Raw genomic sequence first — 16,015 nt, forward strand, 5'->3', positions numbered from 1 at the left:
ACTAAAAATTGTAATTTCATTATGAAGACTCTTCTCACAGGGATTCTGTTTGCAGTAGTAAGATGATCTATACTCTCTTAATATATCACCATTCACATTTTTCATGTGGAAAGTGGAAGTTCTTTCTGCTCATCTGTTAAAATAGACATTGAATTCCTGGTGGTTTAGGTCTTTCTGTGTTTGCACACCTGCAGGGCACAAAATTTACTCTAATGGTCTCAATTTATGAGCGGACCATGTCCTTCTTTCAAGGACCTGATATCCTAAGCCCATACAAATAGGTTGGAAACAGGCCAGTTTATAATTTTACTCTGTCTTTATTTTCACATTAAAAAGTCTTTGTTTTTATTATCTCTAGGGTTTAATGACTTTGCTTTATCTCCTTGTGGAAGATGTTTTCCTCCTTATTAATTACTACTGCTTCAACTACTGGCTCTTTGTGGGTCTATCTATTGCAGGACTAATATATTTGAGATATACTCAGCCACATAGACCACGGCCTGTTAAAGTAAGTAAAAAAGACAGGAAGAAAGCTCTAAAAGCCAACTAATGCATGTGTTTATATGATCTTTAATATCACAACCATAACAGTACCAGTTACGTTATAGATTATTTATTAGCCATAGAAATTCTCTCAAAACACAAGATGGAGGAGCAAAACCCATTAGAGTCCACAAGAACATCTCTTCTGGTAGTTTTGCTGTGAAGTTGAAATTATATATCCCATTTATTCTTCTTTCATTCAGACTTACAATAATTTTTGTTTCCACACAAATAAGGAATAAATAAATTTCTGGGGTTCTTAGCCCATCCTGGAAGAATAGCAGACCTCAGGAGAGCTGGTGATGGAGGCTCCAGAGAGGTTAACACTGATCAAACCTACGTGATTTAACAAACACAGCAAAATCCCTCCAAAGCCCATAAATGTTCACAATTCTGCTCACACAGAAGTTAGCTTAAATAATCAAATATATTTTGAATGTTCCCTCCCACTGCATCGTGGTCATAGACAGTAAAATGCAAGTTTAATGATTGACTTACAAGAGCATTTGACTATCACTTAGGCCAGGGAGACTGCACAGAAACAAAGTGAGCCTAAAACCTGTTTCTAGTTTTAATCCAGTGATTGTCCAGGAAGCAAGGATGGAAATACACAGCAGGCACACAGAAGCATGCACTGGCTCCTGTTTGTTGGCTCCATGACCTGCATTTTGGCTCTGCAGTGATGCAGTAAGAATTAAGAGAATTAAAAATTCACACCCCCCAAACATATCTTCTTTGTCAATCTCTCTTCCAAAACTCCTGCCTCATTTTTACAAACACATTTTTTTCCATTTAAGTGTAACATTCTGATTAATTTAAAAAAGGTTCAAACAAAGGCATAAAATATCCTAAGTACTTCCTGCTAGAAAACTTCCCAATTTTCCACAGCAGACCAAATTTTCCTGAAGTGTGTGCACACTCAATTTCCAAACTTTCCCACAAAATATGTGGAAGATAAAGATTAAATCTTGCCTTTTTGGCAGTTTTGCCTCTGACTCTACTAAGGATTACAGTCAGATTATACACAATGACTGTTTAATTCCTGTCAGCATTTGCCAGCCTATTCAACACCACAGCTCCACATACAACGTTTCCTTTTCTGAAATGTAGCAGTTGGTTTTCATAATTTTTAACCTTTTTAAGGGAAAAAAAGTATTTATACCAGTAAACTCTCACCAATTTCAGCTGGTATTCAAATGTCAACTCCTGGACTCATGAGAGGGCTCACTACTAGACACAGTAAAAAAAATGGGTGAAAGATAAATTCATAAAGAGGTTATCGAAACTTCCATAGTATCACAGAATTCTTAAATGTTAAGATTTGGAAGGTACCTTAAAGATCATGGAGTCCCAACCATCCCTGCCATAGGCAGGGCCAATTCCCACTATACCAGGTTGCCTAAGGATTTATCCAACCTAGCCTTGAATCACTGCAAGGGTTAGGGCTTCCACAACCTCCCTGGCAACCTATTCCAATGTCTCACCACTTTCACAGTAGAGAATTTCCTCTTAATACCTAACCTGAATTTCCCCTCTTTCAGTTTGTACCCATTACTCCTTGTCCTATCATCACTACAGTTCCTGACGAAGGATCCCTCTCCAGCTTCCTTGTAAGCCCCCTTAAGACCCTGGAAGGTTGCTATGATGTCTCCATGCAGACTTTTCTTCTCTTGACTGAACAGCCCCAACTTTCTCAACCTGTTGTCGTAGGGAAGGTGCTCCAGTCTTCTTATCAGCTTTGTGGCCCAACTTCCCTTATTTGTGGTATGATATTTTTTTAAGTGACCACACAAAATGGTTGTAAATCAGTCCATTAGTTCTACAGCATCAAGATGGTAATTAAAGGTCTAGTGAGCTAGTTCCCAATCAAAATTACCCTTAAAAATTCAGAACTGAAGTTGAAGAGAAAGATAGCCATTACTGCTCAGTTTTAAAGTACTTTTTTCAAAGGTTGATCTTTTACTAATTGTAAAGGAACTGGGTTTATGCAGGCCTGAAAAAAATGAAATAGTCAAATGCTCAGATGTGTGCCAAATAAGAGGCTCTCAGCACGGTACACCGAAGCTAACAAATTATGCTGACTGTAAGCAGTCAAAAGATTCAGTACATACTTTTATTATTGACATGTCTGACTTTAATCTGCAAAGCCTGAATTTTTACAGTAGAGTATTTGTTGCATCTTTTAACAAATGCTGGTTTTTTTGTTTGTTTTTTGGTTTTTATGTCTCCACAGCTTAGCCTCTTCTTCCCTATAGTATATTGTTTGTGTTCCCTTTTCCTGGTCATAGTGCCTCTCTACAGTGACACAATCAATTCCCTTATTGGCGTTGGTATTGCCCTCTCAGGCATTCCTGCATATTATTTGGGAGTCTATCTGCCTGTTGAAAAACGACCTAAATGTCTACTTTGGCTCTCTGGTAAGCAACATCACGTCCTAGTCACCATGCTGAAACCTTGGTGAGAAGAAAGAGAGAATAAATTATCCTAAAATCCTTTTCTTTATGAAGTTTTGCTATGCTTTGATATGTGGCATGTTTGAGATCATCTGCTTCATCACATGGTCCTGAAAACAAAACCATGCTTACCTGTACAAAACAGTCCCATATGTGGATGTCATGTGGTCATCTGATATTTGTGGTGTTGAACCATTTCAATATGTTGGCTCAATAAGAGCCGTGTAGGATTGTGAATACTAAATCTGTACTTTTTAACACCCTGGAAGGCAGAAATACCAGAACATCTTTGCTTCTTCACTTTCCATCCAAGGAATGGAACATCCAAATCAGAGGAGACCACAGATTTTCAGAAACAATGAAATAATTAATTATTGTCTCGAAGGGTAGTTGCCAGTCCTCAAATTCAGGCAGTCTTGAAAAGGATATCTTTAATATTTTTATTAATTTTGAATAAATCAAGTCAGCTATAAATTCAGTGAAAATGTTGATGAAATCTGATTAAACAAGAATTTCAGTTTGATTATTGACTTCTTTTGCCTTTAGCTATTTATAACATATGCTTAATTCAATTGATTAAGGTGTTTTAAGATTTTCCTAATATCTGTGTAGTGTTTTCAAATCCTCAAAATCCAGATGCATATCTAGGATATATTATAACTCTGTCTCACATTTTTGCCAGTACAGCTACAACAACGAAGTATGTTCAGATGCTCTTCTACTGTGCTCTCTCAGACCTGGACATAGACGTGGAACCCACAGCAGCTAAGAGTAAATAGAGTTGCCTCAGCATTGAGAACTGTGCCTTGACATCTCCTATCTGGAGCAATTTTTATCATCTGAAGTTCTCCCATATGTTCAGTCATACTAGACCACTAACCACTGTACTGTGCATCAGTTTGATGTCAGTTAAGTTGTGATGGTTTTATAAAACACTCTGTTTTCCAGGATTTCTTTTTAGAATTCTGTTCGTTAGTAGTGAGTTATCATGTAACATTTTGCAATTATAAAGCACTTAATGAACAAAGATTTATTAGTAGATAAGTGCTAAATATTAAAGGCAAAAGAAAAGTAAAAAATATTAGATCAGATCTTTGCAAAATTCAAAGTCTGGGTTTGAAAATAGAAACCAAAGTATTCGTGTAAAAATAAAACTAAATTCTTAGCCAAAGTGAAAAAATATATAATTCTTGCTCGTAGGCATGCTTTGAGTCAATGTAATATTAGTGTTAAATTATTCTAATGCATAGTTCCTGGCACACATAGTTTGCCAAAAGCAGAAAACCAAAGAGTTTGGTCATTTAAGTTCTGTGAGAAATTCTCATTTGACGATAGTCCACATACATTACTCTTTTGTAGAAAAGGTATTTCCAACAAACAAATGATACCATTGGACTGAAGTACTTCTGCTTTCCAGCAGAACAGTCTGCCATGGAGCACTTCAAGGCATTGAGTCACATTCCAGCTAGTGTATATTCAAGGAAAACACTTCACCTTCTCAGACTGTCCTTTGCTTGCCTAGAAATATCAAAAGTGTGATCTCATGAATCATGCTGATTTTTTCCACAGTGGAACTTATTTAAGAAATTCACAAGGACAAATTAAAAATTGATGTTTTTCAAAATTCCTTGAGCCCCTGCCTAACCCTTGAGACCTCACCAGTTTCTGCTGACGTGATAACCTGCAGATCTCCTACTGAGCACACAGAGAGCCTCCAGAGAGGTCTTCACACCACAGAGGTGCCTGTTGCACAATACCCAGCACAGACACTTGCACTGGACAGGTGCACCCACCAGTGGGTGCCATGAAAGAAAAGGGCAGTTAAGAACTAGGGATGTTCTCTTGAATGTTAAGTTTTCAGTGTGGCACACAGGAATGTGCAACTAGTCCTAATTCTTAGTCTTTTGGAAAAGACAATAACTTCTAGGAAAAAAAAAAGCCACCAGCCTTGCAACCTAGACCATAAAAACAAATGTTCCAGCTCTAATATGGTTTGTTGATATGCAGTACCATTTGTAATCCTTGTTGGAAAGTCATACTTCCTTCCTGGTTTCATATTTAAATGTAACATACATTGTTTCTAATTTGAATTTAACCATTTCTCTTCAATTAACCTTGACTTAGGTAATTTAATCTTATACAAGTCCCTGTAGCTTCCAGAATTGTTGTGTGTTATTTATATCTGCTCAGAGAAAGAGCAATGGAATAGGCAATTGTTATTACTTAAGCCTCTCTTCATTCACTCCCCACACTGCAAAGGCATTTGGAGGATTGTAATTTCATGCATCAAGGGTGCAGTTTGGTTTGCCCAGCTCAGAACATCCCCATGTACTCTTGTTATATGCCTCTGTTACAGAATAGCACCACTGTGATCCTGCCCTATGATTGTACAGCAATTCTGCATTTTTGCCTCATCTCTTACAAAGCACTGGTTAGTGACAGAACTGTGGTCCCAGACTGTATCAGGGCACAGAGAGAGTACAAACCCTCCAAGCTGCACCAAAGTAAACGTGACAGTCTTTGCCTCCACAGAGTTCAAAGTCATGCTTGGTGCTGAGCCACATGTCACACCAAGACAGCGCTGTACCATCCTCTGAAGTTTTTCAATGCAGGACCAAAGTTTCTAAAGGATTTGAGACACCTGAGGTGACATTTCAGGTGGTAACAGGCATTACAGGGAGTGTAATAAGACCAAAAATACAAAATAAGACCATTCCCAAACAAAATTCTGAGCTGAGAAACTTATTTTGTTGTCTGTTCTTTGCCAAAATCTTTTTTTGCATGTATCTGTGTATTTGGTCTGGCTGAGATGGATTTCATTTTCCCCATAGCAGTCCTCACAGTACTATGCTCTTCATTGGTAGCTGGAAAGGTGTTGACAACACACCAACATTTTGACTACTGCTGAGCAGTGCCAGCACAGCATCAGCGCTGTCTCCCCAACATTCCACTCCCAAGCAGTAAGCTGGCAAGATCCTGGGAGGGGACACAGCTGGGACAGCTGACCCAAATTAACCAAAGGGATCTTCCATACCAGATGATACCAGGCGAGCTATAAAACTTAAGAGAGGTAGGAGGAAGGTGGGGCATTTGTTAGTTGCAAAGTTTGCCCTCAGGAGTGATCGTTCTGAAGCCTTGCTTCCTGGGAATTAGCTGGACGTTGCTCACTGATGGAAACTAGAGAATAAAATTATTTTTTCCCCTCTTTGTGCATGCACAGACTTTTGCTTTTGCTTTAGTAAGCTGCCTTATCCCAAACTCCAATTTGTTTTCCATCTTATTTTCTCTCCCCTCTCCCACTGAGAAGGGAGGGTGATAGAGCAACTTGGTGGGCACTGGGTATCAAGCAAAGGTCAATCCAGCACAGCCTCTTGACTTTCTGGGCATGATATACAAGCCTTCATTTTCTTTCTGAACAGAAGAAAAGTAATAGATATAAGGTTATAAATGTAAATAAAATTACTGAAATTCTCTGGACATTGGAATCTCAGAAATGTTAACGTGATTGTTGATTTTTCACTCCTTACAAATAATACATGTAAGTTATTGCCAAATACCTAAAGCAAGTCATAGATGCTGCAAGTGTTTAAACAAATAAACATCTCATTCTTGGCAAATTCTATAGTTGTGTGGCTTTAAAGCATAAAAATAGTACTGTGAGAGAAATTTGCCCTGCTTTACATCTCACCAGTTGGGTTGCCAGAAGAGAAGTGAGACTAACTCTTTTTTGTGTTCTCTGTAAATCAATAAAAAAATCGTTTATGGAAGGAAAAATTTCTAGTTGCTTTCAGATGGGACATAAAAGCAATTCAAGCCCTTTCTTGCTCTCAGGTTTTGGGGTTTTTTCTACATTATTCACAGGTGCTCAATTACACAGTAAGACAATAAACTGTCTTACTTTTCAGAGACAATCTTGGCACCTAGGCTAAGTATCTCATCATTAGATATCAAAATATTAGGAGGAGGCTGTTTTAAATCTAGTTTGCCAGCTGGCATCTCTCTGGTGGGAGGGACTGGGATGTGGACAGCACTGGAAGCCTCTGGAGGATGCAGCCCATGGAGGTGAAGCTTCACTGCAAGGCTCTACAGGAGCCTGGCGGGCTGCAGGGACAAGGGACCCTGGTGAATAGCCCACCTGCAGAACTGGGGAAGGGCCTTTCAGGAGCGACAGCTGGGGCAATACAGTACTAGGGATTATACTAGCTCTTATTTAGGAATTAAGGAAATACGGGATACTTGCCTTTTACAGAAAGTCACAGTTCTTTAAATAAAAACAGGAGAAGAGGATAGGTATCAGATGCCATTTCTGTGTCAGCAAAGGAAAACAGAAGCTGCTGTTGATAGAGGAAACACTGTCAGCCATAGCAAGTCTGAAGATGTCTGGGCTTTGCATGAGCCTGAAGAGGCATAAGGGCTGTTGTGTGTTCCCTGGATAGAGAGGAGAGGAAATGCCTGCACATATCAAGTAGGATGAGGATAGAGAAGTGTGAAACTACCTGGGAGTTGCACAACCAGACACTGGGACAGGTCACAGCTCTGTTATACTGTAAGCTGAAAGGCCTTTGCTACATGTGAGACTTGAAACTGAAGGTACTTCCTAATGTTTTTCTCGAAATTTACCTTCATTGTGTAACAGACACTTAAGAAGTATTATTGCACAATCTTTCAATCTCTAGTACGAGCTTTGTCAAGTCCCTGTTCTGATAAGCTAACAGGTTTTGTAAATCTTCCAATTTTTTTTCTTCAGGATTGACTTTTTGATCTATGAGGAGTGCCTGCCAAGCAACTCTATGTGAAGTTCTAAAATTTTGCAAGTGGCTCAAAAGCTCTAAAATTAAAAGAAAAAAAATGTGAATGAGAAAAATAAGATGCAAACCTAAGTAAGATGCCACACAGTAAGGGGAAAATTAGCCACTTTGTCTTGTACATCAAGAGGCTAGATTATTACCACAAGAAAAAATTATAAACACTTTTTTAGGAGCACACATTTAATGTAATGGATGCTACTGAAAAACATAAAAGATAAGTGGGCTAATGAAATGTCTGGTTATTAGCTACCTTGAAAAGTCAATATTAGAGTCAAAAGAATGGAGTGGAATTTCACTTACATGACCATGGGTTTGAAACATGAGATGTCAACATTAAAGCAAATGATCAAGGGTTGATCTTCTTGGGAGGAATAAATGAGAATTAATTGGATCATGCTACAGTTCAATTAAAAAAACCAAAACAAAACAGTAGAAATTACTAGGTGTTTGAACAGCTATTCATCCAAAATGTTCTGTCTGTGAAGTGATAGAAATTAATACAGTTCAGTATACACAGAGAACAAAGATCAATTCAGAAATATATTTACGTAATGCTCAGAAATGTTCATTTCCCAGAGCCAAAAACAACTGTGAGCCACACCTGCTGGAGGGAGGGATGGCAAAAAGAATTCACACTGGAAGAAAACCTGCTTGGTGAGGTTTGAGAACATTCTACCTACATGCAGAGACCAGAGGGGGGGAAAAAAGAAAAAAGAAAAAAGAAAAAAGAAAAAAGAAAAAAGAAAAAAGAAAAAAGAAAAAAGAAAAAAGCATGCACTGGTTTAAAACTGTAATAAATCCTTCCTCTATATAGAAGTGCAAAGGGTCATTTAGAAACAGAAGAAAGGCAAATTTGACAGTAATGGCCATAAGTTAAAGGAAAAGCTGCTGAACCAGATGCCTGATGTGCAAAAGAATTTCAGAATTATTGCAATGCACAATGTGTGTTCAGGTCAAAATATGGTCTTCATAGTGACATTACCTTATTTCTGATTAGACCTTGCTCTTGCTCATATTGTGCCATCATATGAGGAAACCTGCAAATTACTTTCACCTTCCTCTTGGCTAGGTCTTTTCTGTCTCTGAGAGTAGATGAGCATGGAAGCAGAATTTAAATTTCCAGTGGAGTTACATTTGACTCCACAAGAGGGAGAACTCCTCTGCCTGATGCTTCTCCGGAGAAAGAGCCTGCTGGTTTTAGACCTTCTGCCCCGAGCAGTAGAACCAGAGCGATGTGTATATTCCTCAGCAAAAGCCCTGGGGAGTACAGGCTTAACTCCAGTGAAAAGTATCAGCTACATATTCTGAATAAGATATATGTGCAACAACCTGCTGCAAATTCCAATGAAGATAAGGTAAAAGTTCAAACATTCCTCTTTCCCTATAGGATTGCCTTGGTGTCTGTAGCAGCAGGCAGATGTTTTTCATTCTGGCTGTTCTCAATATGTAACAGTGTGGGGTATGCCCAGCCCCTGCCCTGGAGGGAGGCTTGCTGAGATAAGGAGATTGCATAACCTCCCAGCAGAATCCCCTCAGAAGATGCAGCACTCTCCGTTACGGCGGGAGAGGACACAGAACCATGATCCTCTGGGAGACCCTATGTAGATCCTTTGTAACCCACTGGCTTTTACCCTCTCACACCCACCCTTGCATCCCTATAAGAACTACCCCTATTCCCCCTTAGAGATCAGAGAGCTCATCCCTGGCCTCCCCTTCGCGGGGAGCGGGTCAAATAAAGCTGCCCCATGCAGAACCGCCAAAGGAGCCTCTCGTCTCTCTCCTCCTGGTCCAGCCTGGGGTTTGCCTTGCAGGACAAGAGCTGAAATCACTCTCACTGAAATCCCTAAAGAGCTGACAGCCTGCTGAGACAGGCACCCCTCTGCGGAGGCAGCCCGGTGGCTGAGGGATCCCCGCAGACCTCGGGGGGACTGTCCCTTGCAGGACGCTCTCTCTGGTCGGTCACGGCTTCCTGGATCTGAGCCACAGACCCCATCCCAGCTGCTTTATAACAGCATGAATGAAAAGGATCGAGGACATGCTTTTCAGAATTTCCACATTAAACATAAATAATAAACAAGCTAATCATAGCTAATTGATAATAAATCAGCTCTTTTATGGAAATGAAAAAAATTGTTCTGCTTGAATGTCTGAGTAGTTCTTCATCCTTATGCGCCCCTTTTTTCTTCTCTGTCTTTTTCTCAGATAAAACTTGTGAAATATCAAAGTGTCTCTGCTATTTGGTAGTGAAGAACTGTTTATAAAGTCATTCTTTGGAAAATACAATGCTTATACCAGTTGCCTGTTGACCTGCTGCCAATATGATGTCAGTCCATGGGCAGCTATGGCCTTTGTTCTATAGCTGTTATTTTTCCATATCGCTCTGTTGAATTCACTTCCATTTTAACTGCCTTCCAGAGCAATCCCCTAGTTCTGCCCACTTAGTGCAATACCAAGCCACCCTTGCCTTTCATCTCAACTTATGATATCCATCTGCTGCCAGTAATTCTCTCGATATATGAAGGGACTCTTAATCAGCTCCTGCTAGTAATAGCTGCGAGTAAACAATATGCACAGACTGGGCAAGATATCTGTAAGCAGCTGACAGCAAAAGGTAGCAAGTGGAGAAGGGTATGCAGATTTGATATTCTTTTCCTCGCTTTGCTTATTTTACCCCTCAGGCAGAGCGCCTGTATTAGTTGTAGTGCTTGCTACAAATCCAGACAGTAAAGAGACAGGAAGAGTATGGGGATGCTGCCCAGTTTTGTTGGGGTGAGGTCACAAAGGCCAAGATGCAGCTGAACTTAGCAAGGGATGCAAAGAGAAATAGAAGGGTTGCTGCAAGTGCATCTGCCAGAAAAGGAAGCTCAAAGAAAGCCCAATCCTGGAAGCATTCAAGAGAAGCTTGCATGGGGCTCTGAGCAACCTGATCCAGTTGCAGATATTCCTGACCATGGCAGGGTAGTAGGACTCTTAAAAGGTCCTTTCCAACCCAAATTATTTTATGATTCTATAAGTCTGAGTCTATGATTCTTCATTACTGCTGAATTTCAGAGTGGAGCAGAAGGCACCCTGAGCTCCTGCACTGTAAGTTTTTCCTCCTGTTGATATCCATGGCACTGTATTATTACATTCCTGGTTAGAGAAAGGATGGGGACTGAGAGCAGCTCAGCCTCCTGTGTGACTGGGAAGATGGATAAGCACAGGCCAGGGTGGGGCAGTGCAGTCTCCTGAATACAGCACAGGCAATCTATTCCTGAAAATGGTTCAGAGCAGGGTGCTTTTGCAAAATCAGTTCCCTGGAAACAGGACACTGGGCAAAAGTTTGTGACGGTGAGTCACTTTCATGGCTTCAACACCCTGGGCTCAAGCCATGCTGGTTGTCAGCTGCTCTGTGGCTCTAGCACATTGCTTTGGCAGAATGAACTAAGCTGTAACACAAACAAGGGCACTAGGAAATAAACAGCTGGAAATGATTTTTGTGTCAAGTAAGGCCACAATATATATTTCTCACCCCTAAGTGCACTCCCTGGCACTGTAAGAGAAATGCTGTGCTCTGGCTGAGCACAGGCATCAGAGCAATCCTGCGGTGCCAGGGAGATCTGAGGATAAATGACAGTGGCTTGAGCACAGCTGAAAATGACAGCCAGGTAGACAGAGCAATAGCAGTGCTGAGGATATGAGGAGGGCCACAAGTAGCTTTCTGCACAAATGGGACAGACACTCAGCATCCTTCAGCCAGAAAAGGAATATTCACACTCTGACATCTACCAGGATATAAATAATCCTAATGAAGTGGCTGCTGCACTGGTAGACTGGAGCCTGTCAGCCTTTAAGTGGTGTGAGCTATGTGCTTGTGGTGTTCTCTCTGCGAGAGCCAGCCTGCCTGGGCAGTGCCTGGGGGAAAAAGGGAGGACAGCAGCAGGTATTCAGGCTCTCAAATTAATAAACATAAAAAAACCCCCAGAGATCTAATAGAGGAGTGTTGAATTCTTTTCTGCCTGGCCTTTTAGTTTCTCTGTTTATTCTTTAGTTGCATTTCAAACCTTCCACTGCAATAATGAGGCATGGAAAGGGCATTCATTCAGGTAGATTTGTTCTTTTATTAGTTACTTCTTGGTTTTAAAAGGAGAAAGTACTATAGAATCCAAAGATCCAAGTTAGGGTTTAACCAAAAATATGGAACAGTTTAAAGTAGAAATGCAATTAACAATTGCAGAATGCAGAGAGCTGAAATGGAACAAAGGAAGGAATCAGCAATTGGTGTGGAGAGACACCAACCTTTCTGCAACAGCCATGCCAGCAGAAAACACACAACAATTTTAAAATGCCACATGCCTGGTTTTTTCCTTTCTCCTTTCATATACCATCAGTTTACTTCTTTTTTCTTTCCCTTGCTTTTTCCCCTACTCTTCCTTTCTTTACTGTTTCACTGCCATTACTAGAATTCACTTGGGAGTGATTTTACTTTGTAAAAAAGTATTAAGGACAGCAATTTCTTCTCATTGCCTCCTTTTTCCACTCCTCCCCCTCAAGATTTGCTGTAATGACTTGTCCTAATTAAGTTTGAACAAATTCTTTATTATGTTCCCAGATTTTCTGAGGTGTGATCACTTAACCTGTAAATTAGAATTGCAGATTTGGTACCCATGCAGACTGGTCATTATAATTGGTACCTGCTACATCCCTTTTAGCTTTCATTATATCTTTGCACTCAAGGAAGCTAAAACAGTTTCATTTTAAGATAAACAGGATACCCTAAAAAAATAATATGTTTGCCTTTCAAATTCTTATTGCTTTCATATAATATTGTTAACTTTTAAAAAGAGAAGCTGCTGAGTACTATCTGGGTAAGAATTAGACCACAGTTTTAAATTAAAAAAAATACTTCTGAGCACATTAGAAATGGCCCAAAAATAGAACCAATGTTTGTGGGGTCGAAACAAGCTATATTAGCTGAAAATTTGACCAAATATATTTTCAAGAGCAACTCTGCCTTGCTGTTGCATTGAAAAATCTATTGCTTTTCACTGAAAAGATGAGTGATGGATGGTACAGACCTTCTTTCAGTAACTTAACTTCCTTGCAGTCTTCCATATAATGAAGGGAACTGTTTGAGACCTGAACTAATGATTTTGTAGGAATGCTCTGCAAAGCAGAAAAACAATCAAATCGATCTGAGTTTGGTCTAGGAAGAAAAGGATGAGCAGAAAAGTGAAAGAAGACTCTGAAACAGTCAAAATAGGGTGGTTGACAAACACTATTAAAATTGGCACTTCTTTTTCATAAAAATTATGCTTCTGTAAAAAATGTCAGACATGAAAAATTAATCAAGTAATCTTCACAGACCTTGGCTAAACTTTTAATTGGTGAGAATTTAAGATTTTTTTTTCCTTTCATTCACTCTGGACTTGGGTAAAAGGGTAGAAGAAAAGTTACTGAATTAGAAAATTATTTTAAGCTGTGATATTTTTTAATTACCAGCACATCACTGATGCTGGGTAAAAATAGGAGCCCATTTTCATCTGCTATAAATGGCAGAAATTAATACAAATTGACATTACTCTCTTGCCACTTAATAGTCTGTATAACCAAGACACAAGGATTTAATTTATAACATTTTTTGGTTTTGTCTTTGATTGCTTGTTTTATCTCTTGTGCATTACCACTTCATTCACAGTAGCACTTACAAACCAGCTCAAAGATTTTAAAATGTTGTTGATTTTGTGTCTGTATCTTTATTGACCTAAGTCAATAATCTGTAGACTTCTTGCTCAAATTCCAAACTTTTTTCTTTATCAGACCTAGCCTGACAATTTTGCTCTGCATTCTCATTCCTGAGGGTGTTTTATATTTGTTTGTATTCAGTCTTACGAGGTGCAGATTTGCCAGTGGAATGGAGAGCTGCAAAGGCCTCCTATGGCCCTTGCCAACACATTGTTTCCAGCATCACGTTTCTCTTATTTAGTTCTGTGCAGATTTGATTCATATGGGGCTTTTCTTCCTTAGAATGTGAGAATCATAGTATCATTTATGTTGGAAAATACCTTTAAGATCATCAAGTCCAACTGTTAATCCAGCACTACTAAGTCCACCACTAAACCTTGTCCCTAAGAACCGCATCTACCGTCTTTTAAATACCTCCAGGGGTGGTGGTTCCACCACCTCCCTGGGCAGCCTGTTCCATTTTCATCAAATTAAAATGCAATGCAAAAGACATAAAATGAAAAAAGAAGATAAATGAGAACTACACTACTGCAGCTATGTAGTACAAATATGTACTGTTTCTGTAAAAGACAGATATAAGTAAGATGTAGAAATAAATTTCAGCTACTGCTGTTGAGCAAGCCACTAAATCCTACGAGTAAGCACTGTCTCTGCCCTATGGCTGTCTTATGTAGTGTATTCCTAGGTTAGTACAGCTTTCTCAGTGCAGTCATAACAGGGACACTCTGAAACTCATCCAGCAGAGCCAAGAAAAGCAATACTATTTTCTCCCTTCTCCATTTCCTTTTCTGTCCAGCTCTTCTCCCTTCCTAGGGAGCTTGTAAGGAAACTTTACCTGTTTCTCCTTCCATTCCCTTCTTGGTTTCCTAATTCATCCTTGACCTGATGCTTGTCAGCTATCACACCATTCTCTATCCAGCTGTATTTCAGCCCTCCTCTTCCCTTTCACTCAATCTTATTTATAAGCTCTGTGGAAGTTCAGCGTTTGCACAAAGTATTGCACTTGTCATTGTTGCAAGTCTATTGTTTATAATGCAGGCAGTCATCTTAAGCTATTTGCAAGTTCAAAATTCACTATATTGTTGCATATTCACAAACTTTCAGCTAGGAAGCATTCCTGACTGTTGTTGTAACCATCAATTCACACCATGGAAATAAGAAATCACCTTGATGAAGCAAATTGTTTCCACTGGTGATGATGCTACTTTAAAAGGATAGAGATGCTGTTCTATCACAGAATATCGACATATTATGGACACATCATCTAGATTAATTTCAAGCTGTGGTTGTATAGACTGTCAAGCTTTTCACAATGGGTACTGTGTTAAAATAATAAAAATCAGAGTGAGGAGTGGAATTTTATTTTAGCTGTTTTTACCTAAGGGGCAGCCATGTTCCAAAAAAAGGAAAATCTTTAGCAATGCTGTGGAGGGGGCTTTCCTACAACCACTGCCAGAGTGGGAATCTCCCTTTGCAACCCAGCGAGGACCACTGCTAGGACCAGATGAAAGGGAAGTTATGGCAGCCTGGAAAGGCTGGGGGAAAAGCCCAACTGCCAGGGGAGAAGGAGACACAGGGCTAGCAGATCCCCACAAGCGAGCCACAGAGCCATACCAGCCCTTGTTGGAAATGAGTGGCCATCCCAGTCCAGATGAGAGCATTCAGAATGGATTTACACTCTAAGAAGAGCCATGTCATTTAAAATTAATAAAAATACTAATTAGTGAAGCCAGACTTGTGCTAATAAATGGTAAAAATTGGCTGAGAAAGGCCTCATACCCACTTGTCTACAGTAAAGTTTCCTTCAGAAAGAAGTAGGCTGCTAGGTCATGGAGCTTGGTTTACTGATTGTATTGATGCTGGCTTACTCAACTAATTAAAATCCTCATTAGTGATCTTAACTGAAAATCTGCAATTTTCAGGTCAGGTTTCTGCCTGCATTCATTTGTCTGATCCTGGGGTTAGAGCACATGGACTCAATAGCCGAAAATAGCTCTTCCCAGCTACCTCACTCTCTTCTGGTGCGTCCTTGACAAGAGACTTGATCTGTTCGACTTTCTTTGCCAGGTTGTAAATGTGAAGGCAAGAGCTTCCCACTTGTCAGATCTACAGAAGCTAATTTCTCAGCCTTTGAAAAATAAGGTGTCTGATAAAAAGGTATCAGTTGTATTTATTCAGTCACTGGCATTAGTCTGAGCAGTGTGTGAGCATAAACGGGGTGACTGGCTAAGTACCCTGAAGACTTGGTGTTGCAGCAGACCTTCAGCTGTATACACACAAGTTGCAACAGCACTCTGAAAACCCATGGCTGAGATACCCAGCAGTAATATCATTGTGTGCAGGTAACACAGACTTGCTTGGTCAAACAGTGAGAGTGAAGGATTTGCACACAGACGTGTGCAGGGTTGTGTATGAACACTGTTGTAAGTCAAGCACTGAGTCATCAGTTTCCCCTAAAGCTCACTGATGAAATAAGTTTTCCATGGC

The 16,015-nt window shown here is 39.9% G+C and overlaps 1 protein-coding gene across 6 annotated transcripts in view; it reads left to right on the forward strand.

The window, feature by feature from the left end:
* Positions 1 to 16,015, forward strand: part of LOC116453442 (Y+L amino acid transporter 2-like) — a 34,949-nt gene that overhangs the window by 17,415 nt on the left and 1,519 nt on the right. For 4 of the 6 annotated variants that reach the window (XM_032128895.1, XM_032128906.1, XM_032128877.1 and 1 more), the window contains 3 exons: positions 359 to 508; positions 2,777 to 2,960; positions 3,684 to 6,770. In XM_032128895.1, the coding sequence (XP_031984786.1) occupies positions 359 to 508; positions 2,777 to 2,960; positions 3,684 to 3,775 (426 nt within the window). In that variant the 3' untranslated portion in view covers positions 3,776 to 6,770. Of the gene's footprint in view, positions 1 to 358; positions 509 to 2,776; positions 2,961 to 3,678; positions 6,771 to 16,015 lie in introns of those variants that run through there. The other 2 variants (XM_032128915.1, XM_032128924.1) reach the window with 2 other exon arrangements.

The sequence above is a fragment of the Corvus moneduloides genome, chromosome 1 (genome assembly GCF_009650955.1).
Source record: "Corvus moneduloides isolate bCorMon1 chromosome 1, bCorMon1.pri, whole genome shotgun sequence".
In the NCBI taxonomy this organism is placed as follows: Eukaryota; Metazoa; Chordata; class Aves; order Passeriformes; family Corvidae; genus Corvus; species Corvus moneduloides.